This window comes from Clupea harengus, chromosome 18 (assembly GCF_900700415.2).
Source record: "Clupea harengus chromosome 18, Ch_v2.0.2, whole genome shotgun sequence".
NCBI classification, from domain to species: domain Eukaryota; kingdom Metazoa; phylum Chordata; class Actinopteri; order Clupeiformes; family Clupeidae; genus Clupea; species Clupea harengus.
This window is the reverse complement of record NC_045169.1, coordinates 13,562,435-13,589,868: the sequence shown is the minus strand read 5'-3', so window position 1 is coordinate 13,589,868 and position 27,434 is coordinate 13,562,435. Positions and strand designations below refer to the sequence as shown.

Below are 27,434 nucleotides of genomic sequence, written 5' to 3'. Positions count from 1 at the left end.
CTTCTCCTCTCCTCTCCTCTCAGGTCTGTGCAGTCAATCCCCCTCTCCTCTCCTCAGGTCTTTTCGCAGTCTCTCCTCCTCTCCTCTCCTCTCCTCTCTCCTCTCCTCTCCTCTCAGTCTGTGCAGTTACTCCTCTCCTCTCCTCTCCTCTCCTCTCCTCTCAGGTCTTTTCGTAGTATCTCCTCCTCTCGTCTCCTCTCCTTTCAGGTCTGTGCAGTCACTCCTCTTCTCCTCTCCTCTCAGGTCTTTTCGCAGTCTCTCCTCCTCTCCTTTCCTCTCCTCTCAGTCTGTGCAGTTACTCCTCCTGTGTGCCACGTCAGTTCCATGTGGTGAAGGAGAAAAAGAACTGGACAGAAGCTCAGCAATACTGCAAAGAGGAGTTCACTGACCTCGCCACCATAGACAACATGAAAGAGATGAAGATGTTAAATAGCACAATGAATAAAGCAGGTGCTATACAGCCTTGGATTAGGCTGAAGAATGAAAGCAGTCCTAAGTGGCAGTCCTAAGTGGTCTCTGGCTGACAGGGATTTCTACACAGAGAATGAGGCAGAGTTCAGGAACTGGTACTCAGACCGGCGACAAAGAACTTATGAGAGCTGCACTGTGATGGGAAAAGGAACATGGCACAGTAGGAAGTGTGATTATACCTACCCCTTCGTCTGCTATGATGGTGAGAAGCCTTTTTACTGACTCACTCTTGAATACATGCAGCTAAACTATGCAAGTAAACAAATCAGTTGGTTATGATCTCATTAACTCTTACCTTAGGCAGTGCAGGTCTATTAGTCAGTTTGTTGTGACTTCATGTGCACTCACATTAGTTGAGAGTGTAAAGCTGTGCTGTTTCTCAGCTAACCATGACACATGCATTACCACAGAGGGAAACTCCACACATCGCTATGTGCTGGTTACTAAAACTAATAAGAACTATGCAGATGCTCAGAGATACTGCAGAGAGAACCACACAGACCTGGCCAGTGTGAGGGATGAGGCAGAGAATGAGAAAATAAAGAAAATCGTAAGGTATACCAAGAAAGCCTGGATTGGCCTGTTCAGAGATGCCTGGGAGTGGTCAGACAACAGCACCTCCTCATTTCGCCACTGGGACACTGGAGAACCCAATTTTGGCAACAGTTCAGAGTTCAGTTTCAGGTTCTGCGCTCAAATGAATTACACTGGTCAGTGGAACGATGTAGGCTGTCAACATCCTTCAAGCTTCATTTGCTGTGAGGGTAAGTCACCAGGGCGCTCTTTTCTTCTACTTGATGGGAATTCAGTCACAAACAGCGTGATCACACTCAGATGTGATGGTGACCTAAAGATGGTTGAGTGGGCCTAGCGGACTTACTGTACTCAGCTCTACCATAAAAAACAGGATGTACTATGACGGTACTTCCCTATAATTCCTGACAGATGGTGTTTCTATCTGTAAATGGTGTTACTATCTCTCAATGGTGTTACCATCTCTTAATGGTGTTACTATCTCTTTGTGAATTGTACATCTGGTCACTCTGCACATTATGTTACTGCAGATAAAATGAAGATCTTAGGAGGACGCCAGAATTGGACATGGGGATCTGTATCTTTCTCCTTTATCTTTTCTCTCCAGACAAACTGGTTCTGATTCGTGAGAATAAGACCTGGAAAGAGGCGCTGCAGTACTGCAGAGAGCACCACGTGGACCTGGTGTCTGTGACCTCCGAGCGGATCCAGCGCCGGGTGAGGGAGCGGGCTAAAGGAGCCTCCAGTACTCGCGTGTGGATGGGCCTGCAACACTCCTGCTACATGGGCTTCTGGTTCTGGGACAACGCAGAGACGATCTGCTACAGCAACTGGGCCCCAGGGGAGAGACAGAGCCGGACTGCACAGCTGGACCGGGCCATCAGAGTGCCAGAGTGGGGGCAGTGAAGTCTGGAGGAGACAGGGGGGGGGAGTGGGTCATGCTTCCAGAGACCGAGAAACTCAACTTTATCTGCAACACTGAGGGTGAGTCCACTTCATGTCACTATGGACATGTGTGTGTGTGTGTGTGTCTGCTTCATCTCACTATTGACATGTGTGTGTGTGTATGTGTGTGTGTGTATGTGTGTGTGTGTGTATCTCACTATGGACAAGTGTGTGTGTGTTTATGTGTGTGTGTGTGTGTGTGTGTGTGTGTGTGTGTGTGTGTGTGTGTCTGCTTCATCTCACTATGGGCATGTGTGCATGTGTGTGTGTGTGTGTGTGTGTGCTTCATCTCACTATGGACATGTGTGTGTTTGTGTGTGTGTGTGTGTCTGCTTCATCTCATTATGGACATAAGTGTGTGTGTGTGTGTGATTAATTATCCTCCTCTGCCCAGAGCTTCAAACTCTTGTCTCACTATGGACATGTGTGTGTGTGTGTGTTTGAGAAAGTTTGTGTGTGTGTGAGTGTGTGAGTGTGTGCGTGTGAGTGTGTGTGAGTGAGGGTTTGTGTGTGTGTGTGTGTGTGTGTGTGTGTGTGTGTGTGTGTGTGTGTGTGTGTGATAAACCCCTGTCTTTCTTTGTGTCACAATGTATATTGACTCACCTTACATTTATAGACATTAAATGTGACTCCATTGCAGTAACTTACCTATCCTGCAGTAAAATATATCATCTTTTTTGTATTTTTGTCTACAAATGCATCCTGTGTTTTGGGGATTTTAAAGTGGCATTATGTAGGAATTGTACTTCAGGGTTAGGGTTAGGATTAGGATTAGCAGTTTTACCTTAAAATAACAGCTTAAAAAAAATTGGGAGCGCTACAATGACGTTTAATGGAGAATTGCCTCCGTGCCATTGCCATACCAGGGTCCGTAGGCATATTACTGCATTATGTAGTTTTGCCTGAAGCCGCCCGGTTACTACTGTCTGCCGAACTAGTAAATAGCTTATTTGCCGTCTTGCTTTGTCTTGTGTTGCACTTGCTTGATGTTTGACTGTGTTAGGAAAGTTGTTGACTCTCTAGTTTGTCATAGTGTCAAAGTAAGCAAATTTCAAGAGGTTTCGCTAGGTTTAGCCGCTAGCATCTCGTTAGCGATTAGCAATTCCTACATAATGCCACTTTAAGCAAACTCATGATTGACTACGTAATCTTCAAAAGAGATTGTGATAATGTAACTGTATGTAGGGCAGTCTTACCCCTGTTCTGTCATTCTTAACTGAATTACACTTGCTTTTGTTCTCAATCTGAATTACATCTGTGTGCCTTCGATCTGTGATCACAAACCTTTTCTATCCTAAGTCAACTTTCGTTATTTTATCCACATATTAATTAAATAAAGATCCTTCTGATCACCATGACTGTGGTCTGTGAACTTATTGGACATACACACCAACTGTTGGATACCTCACCTTATCTTACCTGATAAATGGATAATGGATGTCCTTGGTGAAAATCTAGTGTTAACATAAAGCATAAAAGTATCTTCAACAAGCATTAATTAGAATGAAATACTGCAGTTAGGGTATTGTTCTGTTGCTCAAAGGTAGTGCTGAATTAAATTACTTTTCCTACTCCTGTGACTTTTGTGATCCTTTCTTACCACGAGTGAACTGGGTCATGAAAAGAGATGCTCTGATGTTTCCTTATGCAGAAATACATTTAGCATTTATCTGTAGTTTACCCAGTGCATGGTGTCTGGGTTATCTAATGTGGCAAGAGTGCAGATATGCTGCGTTGAGAATGTATTTTGTTACTTTACAGATGCTGAAGTGTAAGTTTGACCGATGACAGGCTTCCACTGTCCGGTATGGAGACGTTTCAGTAACAATGAGTGGGATTGCATGTGTGCCGCTTCCTTGGTTTGTCCTCTGAATCTACCATGCAAGAGTCAGCCTCAACATGTTTTAAAACTCTAACTTCACAGCCGGTTCAATGAATTTCAGGGCTAGTTTTGTTATATGTTATCTTGATTTTGACAGAGGCCTACAGCTTCATACAGAAATATTATAGTGTTGCATTGTTTCAATACGTCGTGCTCACACACACACACACACAAACACATCACGTCAGCACCGTCTGTGAGTCGTCATCCTTTGGAAAAATACAAAACAATGTCATGTGACAAAACAACAGTAAATCAGAAGATAAATGTGTTTTCTCTAGTGCGTTGGTTTATCTGCCCAGTAGATGTCACTGTATAAACACCAAAAATCCTCTGATGGCCAAAACCAACGTAACGTAAAGGGGAAATCTTAATAATTTGAACTATGGCATAGGCTACTTCACAATGACTTGTGAAGCATGCCAGACAATTGTATATACCTATAATGGCATATTTCGGTCAAGGTTGAAGAGTAATTTTTGCCGTGTTCGTCATTTGTTGTTCGTGACCATGTTTGGGGCTCCCTGTGCGGTTTCACTAACTGAGCAGCTATCCGATCGTGGTCACAGTATTCCTTCACCTTTTTTGGTTTGGGTTGCAGTTGCGTCTCTGGCACGGGAAGGTCTGTATGGGACTCGTCAATGAAACGACACGCAAACCTACTCGCTCAATGAATCCAAACACACATCGTCAAGGAAATCTCAAATATACTCAGTTTAACACGCGCTCAGGAGTTATCAAGCAGTAGCCTATATAATCATTGTAGTCTGCAACTGTATCCTGATGGCAAGTACATATCGATCCACCGGGGAATTTTGCCCGCAGTGGTGGTGTGCTCCTTCTGGTCCGCTCTCAGACCACTATCATCTTTAGTGCAACTGGGCGTGGATGTTGAGAAAATAATATAAAATATTAGACATTCCTGAAATTAGTGTGATTGCTCAATCGCACAGCATTGCGTAAGCAAGCACACACTTGATCTTCTTAAGTTTTATTTTTAGTGTGATTGCTCAAGCACACAGCATAAATTAAGTCCTTTAATGGACAGATAATCATTTTTTTTTCAGATAATCATTTTTTTCTTGACTTGGGACGTTATGTAGTTTATTGCACACAATAAACGAAGACTGTAAAGTATTTTTGTAAATTGTGTTATTAACCATAAAGTCTCCCATGTGCTGTATGCTGATGTGCCACGGCTGAATAATCTGTCAATTGCACCCCATACATCCTCTTTGCGTCAGGGTCCCGTTGGGATTTATTTTTCCCTTACACATTAAATATGAAAGTACATCGATGCATGTGCTTTGACCTTTTTGTATTCTGAACACTAAAACTAAAATATTGATCTTATTTGGTTTCTTGGCATTGATGTAATCACAGTGGCAGATCATTTATCTTTGCTATTCTTTCAGCTGAAAGAGTGATAATGTAATAACCCAAAGCAGTTACAAAATAATAACTTTGCTACAAATGAGTCAACCACAAAACATCACCCAGTATACACAGTATATAAACGCAGTCTAGGTGTATTCATTGTATCCCCAATCATAGGCGGAGATCCCGGGGGGGACGGGGGGGACGTGTCCCCCCCTACCATAAAGTTGTCCCCCCCAACAATCATTGAAAACTAAAAAAAAAAATATATTTTTAATTTTTTTTATTTTATTTTTTTTAAATAAAAATACGACGACACAAGCGGTGCTAATTATAGACGTAAACAAATGTGTTTTTTAAGTGTTGAAAAATCATGTTCCCCCTATTCCTCAAAGTGGTTTGGTTCACATGCTGTTTCCAACGGGCAGGGCTACCGGCAGCTCCGTGTTTCAGTTAATCAGCCCAGTAGCCTACACGGTCAGATTGTCAGACTGTTTCCTCCTCTGTCCCCTGTCGCTGCCGCTATGATACACGATATGTAAAGAGATTTACCTCATTCTCGAACGCAGTAAGAACATGTAAAGAAGAAGTTTTTTTCTAAACTCCATTTACGAAGTTCCAATCGATATGCACAAGTATACATAAGCTTATTAATGGATTGGCATGACAACGTGAACGTTTGCCGATAACACACGCATGCCGGTAATTATCACAGTTAAGATAGCTAGCTAGACAGTCTAGGACACTGTCCTGTCAGGGCAGGTTCATGCTAGTTAATAAACGTAGGTCTACATCTCAGTGCCTCTCCAGATTTGTTAAATTATCTGAAGTTAAATTAATGTCATCTTTTTCTGCGGTCCATGAACTATGCTGGTATTGTAATATGGAGTGACAGTGGCGTAGGAGGTAGAGAAGTTGTATTGTAATTGAAAGGTTGCTAGTTCAATTCCCTGTTGAGCTGTTTTATAACTTATTTTGAGCATCAATTTCTCTTGAACTTTGGACATTATTTGTCTGTGAATAGAGATTTTCTGTTTAGATAATTCTAAAATGACTTCGAATTTCTGTTTGTAAATGTGATAAGAGAATTCGGTATTTAGCAGTTTATGCTAGCTCTCATGAAAGCAATTTTTTCATGTCCCCCCCCCGGAATTACACTCTGAAATTTGACCATGTATTGTCCCCCCCTACAATGAAATGGGATCTCCGCCCCTGTCCCCAATGCTCAATTTAGCATTTTTAACACTATTCTTAAACTATTACATAGTGTGGAACATACAATATATGGGGATTGCTTCTATCATTTCTAAAGCTTTCAGTTGAACCCGTGTGTGTTTAGTCAAATGTATAACACATTAGCCCACTATATCCACAACTACAGCTTTGTCTACAGGGACGACCACTAGAACCTTTTCAATCACAACTATAGCTTTGAGATCTGATTCGCGGCACTACTCTCGTGAGTAGTTAAGAAAATCCCCTGATGAGTCAGCACGGCAACTAGTTCATTCGTTTATATATCTTAGCGGTGGATGTTCCCTTTTCCCTTACTTTGCTGCAAGTCACTGACGAACTATCACAAACATACAAAAGGCGTCTGTATTTTGCTGGCTTTGCCCGAATTGAACCCTGTGCATTAGGCTACTGTGCTACCTGCATTCTTGAAGTAAACCCATAAACGGCATTCTGACTCTAAAGGTGTTCTTACCGACACACCAGTGCGACACCACCATACCCGAAGCTCACCCTTTACAGTCATTGTTAATCAGTTACTAGTTTTGTCAATATTATCAGTCTTCTTGTTTACTTTAAATTACCTCACTTCCTCACTACACGAGGAATATGGAAAGCAGCAGATTTTTTGCCTGCAGTATATGCAGTTTTTCATATCATACTATCTTATTGGTGTTGTATTGTTTTCACAGTCTGTTTCCTGTTTAAATGTTTTCCATGCCACCACTAATCATCTCTACTGAGACTATTCCCATCTGTAAAGGTGATGATACACAGGACCATAATATTGTTATTGCGCAACAACGTTTTATATGGAGAACATTAATCGTCAACGGTTAACTTGCCATCTAATCAGAATACAGGTTGCTCAGCAACGTTGCTCAAAAAGTCACCATCACATTGAAGCAAGCACATGAGACATGTAGATTACTTGTAATGAAATGCTTCAAAATTGCTTTCTTACTTACTCACATACTGTATCTTACACTTTTGATAAAAAAAAAAAAAAAGTAGGAGTTGAGAGCACGAAAAACATTGTTCCTGTGTGTCTGTGTGTGTGTGTGTGTGCATTCATTAATGTGTCTAGGCTTCTCTATCAGACTCTCTCTCTCTCTCTCTCTCTCTCTCTCTCAATGTGTCAGTCTACACATTATGTATCCAGAATTGGTATTCTGTAACGCACTGCAAAACATGTCTTGGCAATACTGCGCTCTTACTTGTCCTAGTCAACCTTCATCTTAATGTTATCATAATGTGCGCTTCATTATAAAGTCTGTATTTCCACACTTGACTGCCATAAAGCCATCCTTTGCCGTTGAAAGACCATAAATTATGTACTATAAAACATGCAAAACATTTTGCGTGATAGAAGACGATGTACTTTAAAACATGCAAAACATTTTGGGCGATAGAAGACACTGAACCGACGTGCTGGTTGTCACCTTAGATCGTAGCCTCCGCCATCGGTGTGTGAATGGGTAAATGTCTAAGGCATTAATCTGTAAAGCGTTTTAAGTGCTTTATGAGTAGAATAGGATGATAGACAGGATTATCATCACACACAACCAGCATCTACACTAGAGCATCAGACCACACCAACAGAGAGCCCTTTGGAACACTGACTACATCACCACATCTCTTTTCATTGTGTCATTCTTAGACCTCTGTATGCTTACAAGACTGTGTTTTAAACCTTGTTTTAAACGTTTTCACTTTTTGACAAACAAACGGCTAGACACACATTCTTGAAGAAGACCACAGCACTGCTGCCTGTCTGAAGATTCTTATTCATCACCATGGTTTCAGTTGGAACTTACCTTGTCATACTAGCAGGTCAGTGTCTGTTTTGTAACTTAAGAATTATTTTAGGTTTACCACAAAGGTAAATAAAATCAGTCACTTGTATGAGACTTGTATGAAAAACCACATCATGTAATTGCAAACATATTACAGAACACACACACATGTACAGCAGACCCACTACAGACCAATGAGAACAGATACATATTACAGAGAGTGATAGGCGAGATTAAAGAGGTATGTCAAAGTATTCCAGACCAGTTAGATAGGTCCTAAACCAGTTTAGGACTGGACCAGCGAGACCAACCCAATTTTCAAGTGTTTTAATAAGGATATCATGATCGACAGTGTCAAAAGCTGTGCTCAAATCCAGAAGGGCCAGGAGGACGGATAGTTTTTTGGAGTCAGCATTAATCCCGAGGTCATTTACAACCCTGACTAATGCCGTTTCTGTGATATGATGGGAACGAAAGCCAGATTGGAAAGTGTAAAAGGCACAGTTAGCATCTAAAAAAATAATGTTCTATTATCATTATTTTTATTATTTAGTATTATTATTATTAACTGTTTAAAGACAAGCCTTGCTTAAGTGTGTGAATTGTACCCTTTTGATAAATTGTTACTGAAATCTCTCTCTCTCTACCATGATATTAATTAAACAATTAATTAACAATCTCTTGCTCCTATTTGCTTAATATATGCTTGTGTTTGCAGAGCTCTGGACACTATCGTCTTGCCTTTTGCACCAGTATCACTTTGTGACTGAAAACAAGACCTGGTCGGAGGCACAGAAGTTCTGTAGGGACAACTATACAGACCTGGCCACTGTTACAAACATAGAGGAAATGAACCAGATCATTAGCATTGCAGAAAATAATCTTATTTTGAATGAAGGAGCCTGGTTTGGATTATACAATGATGTCAATAGCTGGAGGTGGTCTCTGAGTGACAAAACTTTTTATGGTCAGGGAGAAAGTGAGTTTAGAATGTGGGCAAGTGGCCAGCCAGATAATCTTGGAGGCAGACAGACTTGTGGACAGATAAACAGTGATGGGCTATGGGAGGACAGTTACTGTGGAAATGTGAAAGCCTCCATCTGCTATGATCAGGGTAAGTTGTCAAACACGTGATTATAAGTAACACTAATAGGGTTGAATTTAACAATCTTCAGCATTTTCTCCGACTTTGCAGTGTTGAAGTTACAATCCAAACTACTCATTCTGGATTATAACAAGTCAACAGTGTTATTTTGACATGTAATTATGTGTTATGGGCCTTTTCCACTGTCAGGCACAGTATGGTACGGTATATCTTTAAAACCATGCTCATGGGTATTGTCTGTTTTTCCATTGTGAAGTGTACAGCAGTGTGCTGATTTTGGCTCCCCTGCTGGGGTACCAAGTGCACCAAACAGGTGCTCCACATATGTAGCACAATACTAAAGTAGCCTTTGGTACATTAGACCACCACATTCATCACATTCCCATTCACTGTCTACAATGGTGGCAATATTTCCCACTTTCTTTGCTTTTTAAAAATGTTTCTGTTGGCAGTTTGCAGTCCTTCTCTTTATTTTTTTGTTCTCGTTTCTGAGTTGTCATAAACAAGATATTCTATCTAGCAAGAGCTAGCTCCTCCATTGTTGTCTGTAAATGAATCGTGTGATATAACTACTTCTCAACTGCCATGGACCCTGCCTACATTCGTGAGTACTTCTTTTAGTGGAAAACCACACAGGTACTGGTCCTGAGTGTGCTGCACCATATTGTATTATCTCACACTGTGCTGTACCTTACCTGTCAGTGGAAAATAGCTACTGTACACATCCAGGATTGCAAATGTAAGCTATCCTATATTTAAACTAGTGCTGTCAAACGATTAAAATATTTAATCGCGATTAATCGCATTTATGTCATAGTTAAATCAAAATTAATCGCAATTAATCGCAAATTTGTATCTATTCTAAATGTCCCTTCGTTTATTAATTTTTTCCATCATTTTATTTTTTATTTTAATGCCCTTATCAACATGGAAAAGTGGATTGGCTTGCTTTATGCAAATGTTTTATTTTATTGAAAACCAACATTGCCAAACAGGGCACAAGTGCACATTTCAGGTAAACAAGGACTCAGCCTATAGTGCAGTTAAACCATGGCTTAATATTTTCTTTTTTTCAAGTTTGCTGGGAACATAGCAGTCAGGCCTCTTATTTCAGAAACAATGAACCGTAACAGTTAGGTTACCAATAAAAGGTAAGCCTACTACTTCTTTGCTTTCAGCCAGCTGCCTGTTGACATTTTCAGACAACAGTGAAGCTCGCTTCTTTTGCACAACACAACTTTTAAAAGTAAACTTTCCATTCAGAAGCTTTTTAATCATCCATTTCGCTGTATCGCGCTCACCATTCACTCAAACCGTAACGTTAGCCTACTACACAGTTTGCTAGGCCAAAAAGAATGTTAATCTAAAAAAAAAAAAAAAAAACTCGCGTTAATCTCGAGATAAAAAAATTAACGGCGTTAAAATGAGTTGCGTTAACGCCGTTAATAACGCGTTAAACTGACAGCACTAATTTAAACACATGCATCACCTGACACTCACCTCTGAAGTGGGATCTCTGTTTTAACAGGGAAAGACAGTTTTGTGTTGATCCCCAATGCAAAGACTTGGAGTGAGGCTCAAAGGTTCTGCAGAGAGCATCACACAGACCTGGCCAGTGTGAGGAACCCGACTGAGAACCAAAGGGTTCAGAGCTTGGTTCCATCTGGAGCTGATGCTTGGATTGGCCTGTTCAGAGACGCCTGGAAGTGGTCAGACGGAAGTAACTCAACATACACATATTGGGCAGATTCTGAGCCAAATAATATTAACAGACCGGAGAACTGTGGCGAATTGAAGATGTGGACGGGGCAAGTGGGCAGATGGAATGATGGTATCTGTTCAGCCGAAAAAATGTTTTTATGTTACACTGGTGAGCTGCTTTGTCTTTTCTCTCTTTTTGTGCCAGTTTTATATATATACCGTATTTTCCGGACTATAAGCCGCTACTTTTTTCCCACGCTTTGAACCTCGCGGCTTAAACAACGATGCGGCTAATTTATGGATTATGATACCTGTGACTGTATACGGTGGCTTTGTGTTTACGGTGGCTTTGTGGAGCTAGGATGCTAGCATGGATGCAGCCGCATGGATGCTTAGCTCCACGCGATTTCTCAGCATCTCTCAATAACTTAACTAATGTCAAAATAACCACAGTCTACCAGCGTAGACAGAACACAACTCAAAACACTTTAGAAAATAAAATAAAAGTTTACAACAATACAAATCCAGTCTTCAAGTTCTTTAGCTCACTGGTTTCAAACTAGCGTCTGTCTTCAATCTAACGTTCTAGCTTCTGATTGACTCTTGCGACTGTGCGCTCTTAAAGCAACAGTGCACTTATCTAACTGGCAAAACTAACTATTGTATTAGTTTTGATATTCATTTTAGCCTGTGTAAAGTTAATTTGTTTCAATGTTGCGGTAGGCACCTGCGGCTTATAGACATGTGCGGCTTATTTATGTTAAAAATAATTATTTTTAAAAAATTCAGTGCGTGAGGCTTATATTCAGGTGCGCTCAATAGTCCGGAAATTACGGTACATATTTGATTGATATATGGAAAACATGCCACTATATACACACACAAATATACCTTTTTACCCAAACCCATGACTGTATCACAAAGAAATCTTCCCTAATTTGTATTTGTTATTGGCTCCATTTTTTCATTTGTTGTGTTATCTGAATGGTTTTTAACTTTCACGTATTCTAATAGACGTAAAGATGTCTCATTGGATGTGTGTTTATGAACGTGTGTGTGTGTGTTTATGTATGTGTGTGTGTGTGTGTGTGTGTTGGCTATGTCTCTTGTGTGTAAGCTATATGCTATATGTTTTTTCTCTCTTTTCGTGCCAGTTTATATATAAACTGTATATAGTATAGTATATAGTATATATATACAGTATATATAAAAAATACTATATAAATATATACTATATGGAAAACACAAAAATATGCTTTTTAACCCAAACTCATAACTGTATCAGAAATGATCTTCCCCTTGATTTTTTTATTTCATGAATTCTAATAGATATAAAGATACTTCAATAGATATAAATGTTTATGTTGTGTGTGTTTATGTTAATGTTGTGTGTGTTTATATGTGGTTGTGAGTGTGTGTTTGTGTGTGTGTGTGTGTGTGTGTGTGTGTGTGTTTATGTATGTATATTTATGTGTGTCATTGTGACAGTGAGGAGCAAGCAGATTGTGAGAGTGGAGTTCCAAGTTAACTCCAGCCTGCCCCTTAGCGATGCTGAATTTCAGGAGAGGCTCATGGATCAGGTGACCCACTGCACAGCCTCAACCATCAGCTCACACACACACTCAAGGACAGAGACACAATCAACATACAAAACCTATGACAACACAGTACATACATACATACATACATACATACATACATACATACATACATACATACATACATACATACATACATATATACATACTTACATACTTACATACACACACACACACACACACACACACACACACACACACACACACACACACACACACACACACACACACACACATACACAATAAAAGGTTTGGATTTTTTTATGAAATGGCACTGCTAAAAACTCAACTTTGATTCACTTAATTGAGATGTTATTAGTTTGATAATGTCCTGATACATGATCACTGAACATAGTCATTGATGACAGCCATACTGGTTACTTATTGACCACAGAGGAATGCAAGGCTCTTCCATTTTATTTGGGGTTTATTGTGCAGTAATGTAAAGCTGTTTATGCGCTGTATGTACTCAGTACATGCTGTCCTCTCTCTCTGCTGAGTCCACCGTAGAGATACTGTATAGGTGCTTTACATTTGTATTTCATCTTATGGAAATGGAGGGTTGATCAGAGTGCTCTACTCCTCAGATCAGAAGGAAACTGCAGGAGGGGGGGCTGCCGGCGGACGCTAAACTGACCTGGAAAAAGCAGCCTGATGGACAGATTTTCCACAAGAAGAATGAGAAGAAGGAGAAAAAAGAGAGGAAGAGGAAGAGCAAAGATGAGTTTTGAAGCTCAATAAATCTCAGAGAGCAGGAGAGTGAGAGAGATGAGAGAGGAGAGGAGAAACTGTATATATTGAAATGCGACTTAATTCTTGTGTGGCCTTAATAAGATTTATTTTGGTTTGCATGGATCAGCATATGTTTTACTGTTGACAGAGTTTTTAGGTGACAATAAGGATGGGTAGAATCAGATTTTCTGTGCGGGGAATGGGCAAAGCAGCAAGGAGAAATGAAGAAAGAAAAACTTCTGATGGTTGTAGACCTAATATCTGCCTGGTGTAATTTCTATATTTATCACTTGTGCTCATTATATTGTATGCACAAAGAATTCTTTGGTTTTGCTGTGAGGATGCCAACATCTTAAAGGAGCAATGTGTAGTGGAAAACAGGGGTGTGTGCCAGAAGATGAAGTCTAAACACGTCTATCACTTTTGAACTGCCCATAATATTTGTGAAAATACAGAAAGCTTTTTTAAAACATGTGTTTAGATGTAATGCCTGCTAAATGCAATGGATTAACCACTGTACACCCATATGCTTTTATTGTATGTGCAGGGATGGATTAACGAACGGGCCAACCGGGCCCAGGCCCAGGGGCCCATGAGCTCAGGGGGCCCCTAGGCCAGAGCCTCTGTGTGAAGTCGCTGTTATGTATCTCTTATGTGTGGTTGAAAAAGGTGTATTTTATTCATTTGCTAATGGCTTTAATTGAGTGTACCTGTGCTGTGTTAGAAAAAGCTAGTTTAATGCGACAGTGATCAAGCATGACTTTTTTGAGACTACTACGGATACCTTATGATATATATTCCCTCAAAATGGCAACCCTGTCTCTGTCATGGTTTTCATCATTTTTAGGGGGAAATCGTCAGTAGCAATCTATAACAGAATGATATGCTTATCGTACATACACTATAGAAACTATTAAAAAAACAATTCAATTAAATGAATAATTTCTTATTTTCTTTGTTATTTTTGTCATATACAGATATGCAATGATGATTGCTGGGTGATATCATGTATCTTGTTGTCCAATGTCAAGTCTCTATTTGATCATGTGATGAGACGATACGATATAGCTAGTTTAGGCGCAGAATCTGAAAGTCAAGACTTACAAGCAGGCACAGTAGGCTACACCTGCCGAACGACGCCTTTCAAACATAAAAGTGGTGATGCATGAATTGATTTTTCAATGGACAGGATAGCCAGCCCATTCAGCCTCTCCTGCCCCATGCTGCCCCTCAGGTAGGTCTTAATCAGTTTCAATTTGGAAAAGAATCACTCGGCCCTGTCACATGTAATGTCAGAAACAATAGCAGGGCAGTGCACACCTCAACGAAGGTGGATGTTACGGAGTAAACTTTGACCTGTTTACTTTCCCAATACAATAGCCAAAGTATCTAATTCGACCGTAAAATCAACACATTGGTTGTGTTTGTGTGTGCGTGTGTGTGCGTGCGTGTGTGTGCGCACAATTTTTTTTTTCGCGGAGGGTGTGTGGGGGGGGGGGGGGGGCCTTCAACATGTCCAGGCCCAGGGGCCCGTGGTTTCTTAATCCGTCCATGTGTATGTGTGAATAAAACTGATCAGTTTCACTTGTGAATGTTTGTTATTTCATTATTGGTTGTATTTAGTTGTTCTGTTGATGTTGATGAAGGACTATCGACTAGGACTGAAAATTGTAGCAGATGAGATTAGGGTCAGATCTTTGAATTACTCAAACTCTCTCCAGGTTATAAAAAAGGTCTGCTGTGGAGAATGTATTGTCCAGTGGCGGCTCCTGAAAAAATGTATGTATGAAGTAACATAGCTTAACAGGACACATGATATGTCCCGTAACAACATAAAGAAGGGGGCAACATATAAATCAAAACCAACAATATTTATTGACTGATCTTGAAAGTATTGGCATACAAAAGCAAAATAAGTCATCGCATAGAAAATAACTCAATGTAAGTGCAAGAAGCGAACATTCACACTGTGAAACCTATGAAAAGTGACAGTGGTATATAGAAATACAGACCGCGTTAGCCGCTTCACAGCCTGCTATCCACGATTTTTTTTTCGTACCAATTCTTTAATGTCGGATTTCTCCCCCCTTGTAGAAAACCTGTTGAATGGATACATTTGGTCCTAATTGTATTGTTGCCAATTTTTCATCATTAGTACGCCAACCGAAAGGAGTTTCTTTCAAAGAAAGAATTGAGTTGTTGAACTGAGCACTAGCCATCTCGACAGAATATGCCTTGGTCGAAGCTGTATGACGTTCATTACTTATGATGAAAGCATGGAGGGGCGAGCCCTCCAGGAAGTCATAGAGAATGCATTGAGAGCCCTGTTTTGTGAAAAAATTGATTTAACATGGGAGTCGATGAGAGAGGTCTGGGGCGATTTCCATTTCGCCCCAAATCACCCACAAGGGCCGGGTCCATTTGAAGCACGACTTTTGACTGACTTTTGCCTGACTGTTACCTGACTGGACAATGACATTCAGAGGCAGATCAGACGGTCTAGTGGTAGAATCCGACAGAAAACTAAATATCTCCTTTTCCTGGAGGCGGTGCGTCGCCCCAATCACCCTTATGGACAAGCATCTAAGTACATGAAGGAGGTAACTGAAGGACACAGTTGATCCTTTTCCACACACCCCTACACCCTCTCCCTATCCGCTTCCACACACATTTACACACACACACATATACACACAGACACACACACACATGTACTCACACACACTCACACATTCTCACACACATACTCACACACACACACACACACACACACACACACACACACACATACTCACACACAAACACAAGCACAGGGCTTTTTCCACACTACCCTAACCCTCTTCTCTCTTCTTCTCTCTTTTCCTCTCTTTCTGTGCAGAAGTTCTGATCTGTCAATCCGGTTGTTTCCTCCAGGTCACATTAAAGTCTGCTGTCTTCCACCAGTTTCTGCTGAACCTGAGGACAAACTTGCATGTTGGTTAATGACCTCCCTCATAGTCCAGGGCTAGCAGTCTATGCAGAACATGAACAACACATCTAGATGTTGTAAAGTTTGTAGATGTCGAACATTTGTATACAGTAAAATATTGTAGTTCTGTTTTTGTATTGCTCAATACTGTAAAAGATATTCTAAACAAGGACCTATCAACACCATTGATTTACATTTGTTCTACTGTGTACAAAATGGCAAAGATTCTGACACAAAAATATGTATTGCAGTCATTTTTCCACATTACATGTATATACTGTAAGAAGTCAAATGTATACTGTATACAAATGTATTCAATATACAGTAAAAAGGTCAAATCTGTTCTGCAGTGAACATTCTCCCCCTGCCACCAGTGTGGGCCAGTGTGTTGATTCTATAAAACAGTGCAATAGGCTGTAAATACTGTAAATAATCAGAATTCTGCTTTGTAAATTACTTTAGCGAAACTACAGTACTGCATTGTATTGTGGCAACACACTTTACAAAAGTATAGAAATGGTTGTTGCCAAGAGTGCAAATAGAGTGAAACACAGTACAGTAAATTGACTGTAAAGGCCAGCAAAGTATCATTGTCATTGCGGAACGTACGAACAATTGATGCCACAGTATGACGGCTCAGGTTTGGCTGAACCCTTTGGCCAGCTTCTCTCATGGAGAGGTCATGATTGACTACGTATTAGAGCATTTTACAAGAACGCCACACACACACACACACACACACACACACACACACACACACACACACACACACACACACACACACAGCAGCAGCAGAGCGCGGAGGAGACGTCCAGGCTGAGGGAGAGCCTGAACCAGGTGTTCCCGGGGCAGGCGAGTGCAGTGACGCTGGCCCTACAGACGAGTTCAACGAATATCAGGCCTGGTTTTGCTATTTGGCCCTTAAGCATCATATCGCCATATTGTCACATGACATTGTTCCGTATTTCTTCAAATGATGTGTGTGTGTTTGTGTGTGTGTGTGTGGGGGGGGGGGGGGGGGGGGCGTGTTGAAATTATGTAACACTCCTAAACAATAGTTTGGCAAATCAGGTGACAGCGTAAAATAATGTCTCTACTGCGTTGATTTATCTTCCCTGTAGATGTCACGACCATCAAAACTCCTCTTTGAAATGAAAAGTACAACAGTCAATTCAGCGCACGACATGAATGAGCATGTTTGCTGTGCACGAAAGAATGTGCTCTCTTCAATATTTCGTGGACGCAATGCTAACGCGTTTGTGTTTCGTGGACAATAGGCATTGCGGTGTTACATGGTTTCATAATGAATGAATGTATGTGGTGGCACGGAATGCGCTTGAAACACTTGCCGGCTTTGCTAAGACTGGTAGGGATTTAGGTCAGTTGTTTTAGGGAAACATAATGGAAAATTTCACTAAGCTAATTAAAATGTACCCTTAAAGAATCTATCTCTCTTCAGGATAATTAGTTTTGGTCTGTACACTTTGTTATGATGAACTAAACTGTTTTATTTGTCTTAGGTAGCCTTCATCAAGTCACAAGTTGAAGTAGCCTAGTATTCAGAACATAAACTTAAACAAAAGGCAAGCTGTCGGTAGGCTATAATAGCTCTCCCCAAAGCTTGCTGGACAATATTACATACACACACACACACCACACATACTGTACATACATATGCTTACATGCGCTTTTGAAACGCCTTTAGTCATTAGGGAGGGGGGATTTTTTGCATAAAGAAAACCCCCTGCACCAGTCACAGAGGAGTCCTTCTCTCAGAGACATCCACCTGCACCAGTCACAGAGGAGTCCTTCTCTCAGAGACATCCACCTGCACCAGAAGGGGTGACAACAGAGGAGCAACTCCAGAGCTGTCTGACAGGTAAGACCCAGTGACAGTTTTTTTTCCATCATTTTCACACTTGTTTCATACCATGTACACTTAACACATCCACAATATCAGCAGACTATGTGAACTAAACTGTGGTTAATTTTCCAATGCTTAGATACAAAATGCATTCAATGACCATATCTTCCGAAATTCATGGATACCTGTCTCAGTCAATGTTCAGCCCCAGCAAAACGCTGTGCAAGTACAGGAATTTTTGCAGACATTTAGATACTCTGTTCAAAACAGTTAACTTTCAGTTAAAAACCAGAGGAAATTTAGATAATTGTAGATAGAAAGATGCTATATTTTGACAGACAAATGAAGCTATATATATTTGAATTAAGACAGATTATTCTGTAATGTTTGCTGAAAATGTATTCACAAAAATGTAGTTACAAAGGTACTTATAAAGTATATTTATCAAGTTGTATGGGTGTTGTATGGGATAGTGACATCAAGTTCTGCTGAAAAGACTCCAGGGCTTTTCCAAAGTTTGACGCCATCTGTTCACCCTATCGCTTCATTAAGAGTGTCCTCCTGTAGCAAAGGGAGAGAGCACTCAGCCCACCCAGCCTTCAACCCGGATCTACAGGACAACAAACCTGCACTTTGACGGCAAAGCTGAAGAGTCAGGCTCGTTAGTATGGTAGTCAGAACACACACACACACACACACACACACACACACACACACACACACACACACACAAACACACACACACACACACAAACACACTCCCGGGAGTGTGAATGCACATGGAGCATCGGAGTGTGAGGGTGGCCCGGAATGAAAAATGACTGAGTTCGCAAAAACTAATTTTGGGTCGATTGCATGGGTGGAGCAACGCCAGAAACACTGAACACTGTGTGTGTGGTTGATTTTGTGTGAGTGTGTGTGTAAGTTTGTGTGAGTGTGTGTGTGAGTGTGAGTGTGAGTGTGTGTGTGTGTGTGTGTGTTTGTGTGTGTGTGTTTGTGTGTGTGTGAGTGTGTGTGTGTGTGTAAGTGTGTGTGAGTGTATGTGTATGTGAGTGTGTGTGTGTGTGTGTGTGTGTGTGTGTGTGTGTGTGAGTGTGAGTGTGTGTGCATGTGAGTGTGCATGTGAGTGTGCATGGGAGTGTGCATGTGAGTGTGTGTGTAAGTGTTTGTGACGTGTGTCAGAAACACCAAATGCTGTTTTATTTTGTTTATCTCCCTCACTGTGTGACTTGTGCCAGTATCTCTAAATGATCTTCTCTCTTCAGGCCCTCAGTGATGACTCTGCTTCTCATTACCACACTGCTGTTCTCAGGTCAGTCTGCTCTCTTGATGTGTGTGTGTGTGTGTGGTGTGTGTGTGTGACCATTCGTATTCGTACTTTATATGTGTGCATGTTTATGTGTGCTTATCGACAGGCCCAGTTGTCTGTGAGTGTGTGTGGACGTGTTCATTCTCCATGTGTGTGGATCTGTGTGTATTCAGATGTGTGTGTGTGTACTCCTCCTCTCCTCTCAGGTCTGTGCAGTCTCTCCTCCTCTCCTCTCCTTTCAGGTCTGTCCAGTCACTCCTATTCTCCTCTCCTCTCCTCTCCTCTCCTCTCAGGTGTGTGCAGTCTCTCCTCCTCTCCTCTCCTCTCCTCTCAGGCCTGTGCAGTCTCTCCTCCTCTCCTCTCCTCTTTGGTTTGTGCAGTCTCTCCTCCTCTCCTCTCTTCCTCTCCTCTCCTTTCAGGTCTGTGCAGTCCCTCCTCTCTTCCTCTCCTCTCCTCTCCTCTCAGGTCTGTGCAGTCACTCCTCCTGTGTGACACAGTTCCATGTGGTGAAGGAGAAAAAGAACTGGACAGAAGCTCAGCAATACTGCAGAGATGAGTTCACTGACCTCGCCACCATAGACAACATGAGGGAGATGAAGATGTTAAATCGCACAATGAATGAAACAGGTGATGCAAATGCTTGGATTGGGCTGAAGAATGGAAGCAGTCCTAAGTGGCAGTGGTCTCTGGCTGACAGGGATTTCTATAGAGAGTTCAAGAACTGGAACCCACCCCACCCAGGAGGAACTTATATGAACTGCACTGTGATAAGAATAAATAAAGGGAAATGGTGGAGTAGGCAGTGTGGTGAAACTAGGCCCTTCATCTGCTATGATGGTGAGAAGCCTTCTTACTTACTCTCTCTTGAATATAGGCAGTTAAACTATGCAAGTAATCAAATCAGTTGGTTATGACCTCATTAACTCTTACCTTAGACTGTGCAGGTCTATCCGTCGGTTTGTTGTGACTTCATGTGCACTCACATTAGTTGAGACTGTAAAGCTGTGCTGTTTCTCAGTTAACCATGACACATGCATTACCACAGGGGGAAACTCACCACCCTATGTGCTGGTTAGAGATGGGAAGAACTGGGCAGATGCTCAGAGATACTGCAGAGAGAAACACACAGACCTGGCCAGCGTGAGGAATGAGGCAGAGAATAAGAAGATAAAGGAGGTCCAAGGGGGTACCCATGAAGCCTGGATTGGCCTGTTCAGAGATGCCTGGGAGTGGTCAGACAACAGCACCTCCTCATTTCGCCACTGGGACACTGGAGAACCCAATTTTGGCAACAGTTCAGAGTTCAGTTTCAGGTTCTGCGCTCTAATTAATTACACTGGTCAGTGGAATGATGTAGGCTGTCAACATCCTTCAAGCTTCATTTGCTATGAGGGTAAGTAACCAGGGCGCTCTTCTCTTCTACTTGATGGGAATACAGTCCCAAACAGCGTGATCACAATCAGATGTGATGGTGACCTAAAGATGGTTGAGTGGGCCTAGCAGACTTACTGTACTCAGCTCTACCATAAAAAACAGGATGTACTATGACGGTACTTCCCTATAATTCCTGACAGATGGTGTTCCTATCTGTAAATGGTGTTACTATATGTTAATGGTGTTACTATCTTTTAATGGTGTTACTATCTATTAATGGCGTTACTATCTCTTTGTGAATTGTACATCTGGTCACTCTGCACATTATGCTACTGCAGATAAAATGAGGATCTTAGGAGGACGCCAGAACTGGACATGGGGATCTGTATCTTTCTCCTTTATCTTTTCTCTCCAGACAAACTGGTTCTGGTTCGTCAGAATAAGACCTGGAAAGAGGCGCAGCAGTACTGCAGAGAGCACCATGTGGACCTGGTGTCTGTGACCTCTGAGCAGATCCAGCGCTGGGTGAGGGGGCGGGCTAAAGGATCCTCCAGTACTCACGTGTGGATGGGCCTGCAACACTCCTGCTACATGGGCTTCTGGTTCTGGGACAACGCAGAGACGGTCTGCTACAGCAACTGGGCCCCAGGGGGAGAGACAGAGCCGGACTGCACAGCTGGACTGGAGCATCAGAGTGCCAGAGTGGGGGCAGTGAAGTCTGGAGGAGACGGGGAGGGAGAGTGGGTCATGCTTCCAGAGACCGAGAAACTCAACTTTATCTGCACCACTGAGGGTGAGTCCACTTCATCTCACTATGGACATGATTGTGTGTGTGTGTCTGCTTCATCTCACTATTGACATGTGTGTGTGTGTATGTGTGTGGGTGTGTGTGTGTGCTTCATCTCACTATGGACAAGTGTGTGTGTTTATGTGTGTGTGTGTGTGTGTGTGTGTGTGTGTGTGTGTCTGCTTCATCTCACTATGGACATGTGTGCATGTGTGTGTGTGTCTGCTTCATCTCACTATGGACATGTGTGTGTTTGTGTGTGTGTGTGTGTCTGCTTCATCTCATTATGGACATAAGTGTGTGTGTGTGTGTGTGTGTGTGTGTGATTAACTTTTTTTTACTCTTACAGATTAGGACTGGATCCTACTCTGCCCAGAGCCTCCAAACTCCTGTCTCACTATGGACATGTGTGTGTGTGTGTGTTTGAGTAAGTTTGTGTGTGTGTGAGTGTGTGAGTGTGTGAGTGTGTGCGTGTGAGTGAGTGTTTGTGTGTGTGTGTGTGTGTGTGTGTGTGTGTGTGTGATAAACCCCTGTCTTTCTTTGTGTCACAATGTATATTGACTCACCTTACATTTATAGACATTAAATGTGACTCACCTATCCTGCAGTAAAATATATCATCTTTTTTGTATTTTTGTCTACAAATGCATCCTGTGTTTTGGGGATTTTAAAGTGCCATTATGTAGGAATTGTACTTCAGGGTTAGGGTTAGGATTAGCAGTTTTACCTTAAAATAACAGCTTAAAAAAAATTGGGAGCGCTACAATGACGTTTAATATGGAGAATCGCCTCCGTGACATTGCCATACCAGGGTCCGTAGGCATATTACTGCATTATGTAGTTTTGCCTGAAGCCGCCCGGTTACTACTGTCTGCCGAACTAGTAAATAGCTTATTTGCCGTCTTGCTTTGTCTTGTGTTGCACTTGCTTGATGTTTGACTGTGTTAGGAAAGTTGTTGACTCACTAGTTTGTCATAGTGTCAAAGTAAGCAAATTTCAAGAGGTTTCGCCGCTAGCATCTCATTAGCGATTAGCAATTCCTACATAATGCCACTTTAAGCAAACTCATGATTGACTATGTCATTTTCAAAAGAGATTGTGAATCTCTTAATGTAACTGTGTGTAGGGCAGTCTTACCCCTGTTCTGTCATTCTTAACTGAATTACACTTGTTTTCGTTCTCAATCTGAATTACACCTGTGTGCCTTCGATCTGTGATCACAAACCTTTTCTATCCTAAGTCAGTTGGTGTAAATCTAGTGTTAACATGAAGCATAAAAGTATCTTCAACAAGCATTAATTAGAATGAAATACTGCAGTTAGGGTATTGTTCTGTTGCTCAAAGGTAGTGCTTAATTAAATTACTTTTCCTACTCCTGTGACTTGTGTGATCCTTTCTTACCACGAGTGAACTGGGTCATGAAAAGAGATGCTCTGATGTTTCCTTATGCAGAAATACATTTAGCATTTATCTGTAGTTTACCCAGTGCATGGTGTCTGGGTTATTTAATGCAGCAAGAGTGCAGATATGCTGCGTTCAGAATGTATTTTGTTACTTTTTTAGCTGCTGAAGTGTAAGTCCGACCGATGACATTCTTCCACTGTCCGGTATGTCGGTTCAACCAACCGAAAAGGGCACACGTCACCCCGCTACTCATTGAGCTCCACTGGCTCTGGTAACTGCTCGCATTAAGTTCAAGTCACTTATGCTTGCCTACAGAATGCTTGCTGGTTCTGCTCCCACTTACCTAGATGCTCTTGTAAGGGCAAATTTCACACCCAGGACGCTGCGCTCGTCTAGTGAGCGTCGTTTGGCACTGCCGTCTGTGCAAGCACGGAAATCCAAACTATTCTCATTTGTAGTTCCACGTGTGTGGAACGAACTGCCTAGTACTACCAGAGCAGGGGCGTCCGTCCCTCTCTACCTTCAAAAAGCTTTTGAAGACCCAACTCTTCAGAGAGCACCTCCCTTCCTAACTGGCACCTTGACTAGCGCTTAACTTGCACTTCAGCAGTTACATTCCTGCACTTCTTTTTCCTTTCTAGGTCGTATTTCTAATTCTTATGTAAAGTAGTATTTATTGTTACACCATGTTCTTTATTGCTCTTAGCTTGACTGTTCTCTCCAATGTACGTCGCTTTGGACAAAAGCGTCTGCTAAAGGACTAAATGTAAATGTAAATGTAAATGGTATGGAGACGCTTCAGTAACGATGAGTGGAATTGCGAGTGTGCCACTTCCATGGTTTGTCTTCTGGAACTGCCACGCAAGACTCAGACTTAACACGTTTTAAAACTCTAACTTCACAGTCAGTTAAATTAATTTCAGGGCTACAACTTCATACAGAAATATTATTTAAGAGTGTTGCATGGTTTCAATACGTCACGCTCTCCACTGCTACGCCCCCCTGGCGTCTCTCTGTCCACACACACACACACACACACACACACACACACACACACACACACACACACACACACACACACACACACACACACACACACACCACAGTCATTTTACACTTTGCAAAGTGATAGGATATAATTTATACCATATATTGAAGATTCAGTCTTAGGTTTGATCAGTCAGGATCCAAGTTTATTCTTGAAGAATGGCGGCCAAACACTGTGAGACAGAGACTTGAAGATCCATCCTCCCTCACAGGACTTCACCTCAGCATATCTGATTATCCCTTGAGGGACAGTCTGTTAAATAAACTGATCTCTAAGGGGTGTTACCGTCTATTCAAATGGGCCATGGGTGCAGGGCTCTTTGTCTCGACCTGGGGGGGAAGGTGAGAGTCTAATATCACACCTCACTCCCCAGGTCAGCCCAAGGTATATTCACCCAGTAATGTTTACATGCTAGTTAAATCCAAATAAAAGTAACAATTATAACTAGGTATAAGATCATTGAATTATTGACTATGGCATATTTTTATTAACTATACCGGTCCCTTCAAAAGCAACAGGTTGATCTTTGAGTGGCTTTCTACTTGTTGTTCGGTCATTTTGTCATGTGGAGCTGTGATTGAAATAGTATTGAGAACAGTAACTTGGGGTATTTGACCTTTTGAGTTGTGGACACTGCACTCCACATTTGTTGGGTCACTTGATGGTTGCTGCTTAGGTGTTAGTTGGCAACATTTGTGTGTAGTGGATAACCACAGTGTGACCCATTTTTGTGTTGTGGTTGTTGCAGTCCACTTTTGGTTGGGCCACTTCTGTGTTACTGCTCCTACGTGTTTTAATTGCAGCTAATCAGTTGGGCTGTGCCCTTTTTGTTTGTGGGATGTGGTCACTCCAGAGATCAGTGTATCTTGATGTAGTGGGTGTGGCTTCCCAATCTATCAGGGGGGTATTCGTCGTAGCTCGCTAAACGGTTTAGCGAGCTAATGTTCAGGCTAAAATAAAAAACGCCCCTCTTTTTGGTTCGTGGAAGCAACTTTTGATAAATCACCATAGTTACATATCGATTAGCACTAACCTGCTCCAGGGCAGGCTAACTTAAGTGTAGCTGGATAAGCTTGCCACACCCCCGGAAAAAGGAGGGATCCCATTGACCAAGGACTGATATTAGAGTTAGATTAGCGGAGGGAGAGAGTACTTTGCGATCGCCAAGATCCATTATTCTTGTATGAGCGCTACCGATTCAGCCGACAAGGAATCATTAATTTACAAGACCTTCTCGAGTCATTTATTGCAAACACCACATTGACTGTCTTGCGCTTTTTTGCGAGTGGTACATTTTTGTAGTGTCGGTGATGCGGAGAACAAAGCACTCATAATTATATGAGTGTTATTAGTACACCATAGCATATCATTATTGTAGAAAATGATTACGGTGGACTCATGATAAGAATAGAGAGAAATACAGACAATTTATTTTCACTGCTTCAATTTATTGCATTTGTTATTAATACATTTAGTCATTTAACAGACGCTTTTATTCAAAGCGACTTCCAAGGAAATGTAAAACTACATCGAGGAAGGAGGTGAGGGGATTTGAACTAGTAACCATGCAGATGCAAACCGGTAGATGAAACCTCTGTACCAGCTGACACTTGGCGTCAGGTATTCATACATAGATATCACCCTATAAACATCCCAACACACCTTGCTCTCACAGCGGTGGTAGTGTTGAATTTTGCCATGATTATGGTCTTGTATTCTTCATAAGCGTTCATGTTCATCTCCTACTCGCCAGCGGAGAAAAAAAAGAGCCCTTTTCTTTGAGTTTAGAACCATTATACCGTTAGAAAATCATGGTTTTGGTGATCGACCTTTCCTGCCTTTTGAAGTAGGACGTGCACGCGCAAATGCCATGATAACTTTAGCCTGCTTGAAATTAACCACATGATTAGGATGCGGGTCAGCCGTTAACGAACCGATATTTGCTGTTCTCAATCAGCTCGCTAATCTTAACGGGCTAAAAGGCCAATTGATTAACTTAGCTTCAATCCTACGACGAACGTACCCCAGGGGGGTATTCGTCGTAGCTCGCTAAACGGTTTAGCGAGCTAATTTTCAGGCTAAGATAAAAAACGCCCCTCTTTTTGGTTCGTGGAAGCAACTTTTGATAAATCACCATAGTTACATATCGATTAGCACTAACCTGCTCCAGGGCAGGCTAACTTAAGTGTAGCTGGATAAGCTTGCCACACCCCCGGAAAAAGGAGGGATCCCATTGACCAAGGACTGATATTAGAGTTAGATTAGCGGAGGGAGAGAGTTCTTTGCGATCGCCAAGATCCATTATTCTTGTATGAGCGCTACCGATTCAGCCGACAAGGAATCATTAATTTACAAGACCTTCTCGAGTCATTTATTGCAAACACCACAGTCGAACATTGACTGTCTTGCGCTTTTTTGCGAGTGGTACATTTTTGTAGTGTCGGTGATGCGGAGAACAAAGCACTCATAATTATATGTGTTATTAGTACAGCATAGCATATCATTATTGTAGAAAATGATTACGGTGGACTCATGATAAGAATAGAGAGAAATACAGCCAATTTATTTTCGCTGCTTCAATTTATTGCATTTGTTATTAATACATTTAGTCATTTAACAGACGCTTTTATTCAAAGCGACTTCCAAGGAAATGTAAAACTTCAATGAGGAAGGAGGTGAGGGGATTTGAACTAGCAACCATGCAGATTCAAATCGGTAGACGAAACCTCTGTACCAGCTGACACTTGCGGTCAGGGATTCATATATAGATATCACCCTATAAACACCCCAACACACCTTGCTCTCACAGCGGTGGTGGTGTTGAATTTTGCCATGATTATGGTCTTGTATTCTTCATAAGCGTTCATGTTCATCTCCTACTCGCCAGCGGAGAAAAAAAGAGCCCTTTTCTTTGAGTTTAGAACAATTATACCGTTAGAAAATCATGGTTTTGGTAATCGACCTTTCCTGCCTTTTGAAGTAGGAAGTGCACGCGCAAATGCCATGATAACTTTAGCCTGCTTGAAATTAACCACATGATTAGGATGCGGGTCAGCCGTTAACGAACCGATATTTGCTGTTCTCAATCAGCTCGCTAATCTTAACGGGCTAAAAGGCCAATTGATTAACTTAGCTTCAACTCTACGACGAACGTACCCCTGGTCACTTTGTGTGTTGCTGTTTTTTTGCATCTATTAACTTGTTCATGTGGTTGAAGACCACATGGTGTCCATCTGTGTTGTGGTAGTGGCAGTTCACTTTTCATGGGTCTTTGTGTTGTTGGTATGGCAGCAACTTTGTAGTTAG

The 27,434-nt window shown here is 41.7% G+C and overlaps 2 protein-coding genes and 1 pseudogene across 2 annotated transcripts; all 3 read left to right on the top strand.

Annotated features, from left to right (window-relative positions):
* The window catches only part of LOC122133764, a 28,391-nt pseudogene extending 23,686 nt beyond the window's left edge, over positions 1 to 4,705 (top strand).
* A 5,223-nt stretch (positions 4,706 to 9,928) lies between these two features.
* Positions 9,929 to 13,936, top strand: LOC105890066 (C-type lectin lectoxin-Phi1-like). The gene is made up of 4 exons (XM_042710532.1): positions 9,929 to 9,951; positions 10,852 to 11,213; positions 12,533 to 12,624; positions 13,230 to 13,936. Exons 1-4 carry the CDS (start codon positions 9,929 to 9,931, stop codon positions 13,371 to 13,373), a joined length of 621 nt encoding a protein of 206 aa, XP_042566466.1. The 3' UTR covers positions 13,374 to 13,936.
* Positions 13,937 to 19,597: 5,661 nt separating this feature from the next.
* Positions 19,598 to 24,935, top strand: LOC116224632 (macrophage mannose receptor 1-like). Its single transcript, XM_042710531.1, has 4 exons — positions 19,598 to 19,607; positions 19,981 to 20,352; positions 21,305 to 21,682; positions 24,877 to 24,935. Exons 1-4 carry the CDS (start codon positions 19,598 to 19,600, stop codon positions 24,933 to 24,935), a joined length of 819 nt encoding a protein of 272 aa, XP_042566465.1.
* The last annotated feature ends 2,499 nt before the right edge of the window (positions 24,936 to 27,434 follow it).

Bases quoted from the DNA above. Each gene is read 5' to 3' on its own strand.
- LOC105890066 (XM_042710532.1), top strand. From the start codon at position 9,929: ATGGACCCTGCCTACATTCGTGA. The intron at 9,952-10,851 runs GTACTTCTTTTA...TCACCTCTGAAG, and splicing joins GACCCTGCCTACATTCGTGA to TGGGATCTCTGTTTTAACAG. The intron at 11,214-12,532 runs GTGAGCTGCTTT...TCATTGTGACAG, and splicing joins AATGTTTTTATGTTACACTG to TGAGGAGCAAGCAGATTGTG.
- LOC116224632 (XM_042710531.1), top strand. The intron at 20,353-21,304 runs GTGAGAAGCCTT...TTTTCTCTCCAG, and splicing joins GCCCTTCATCTGCTATGATG to ACAAACTGGTTCTGGTTCGT. The intron at 21,683-24,876 runs GTGAGTCCACTT...TGGTTGTTGCAG, and splicing joins CTTTATCTGCACCACTGAGG to TCCACTTTTGGTTGGGCCAC.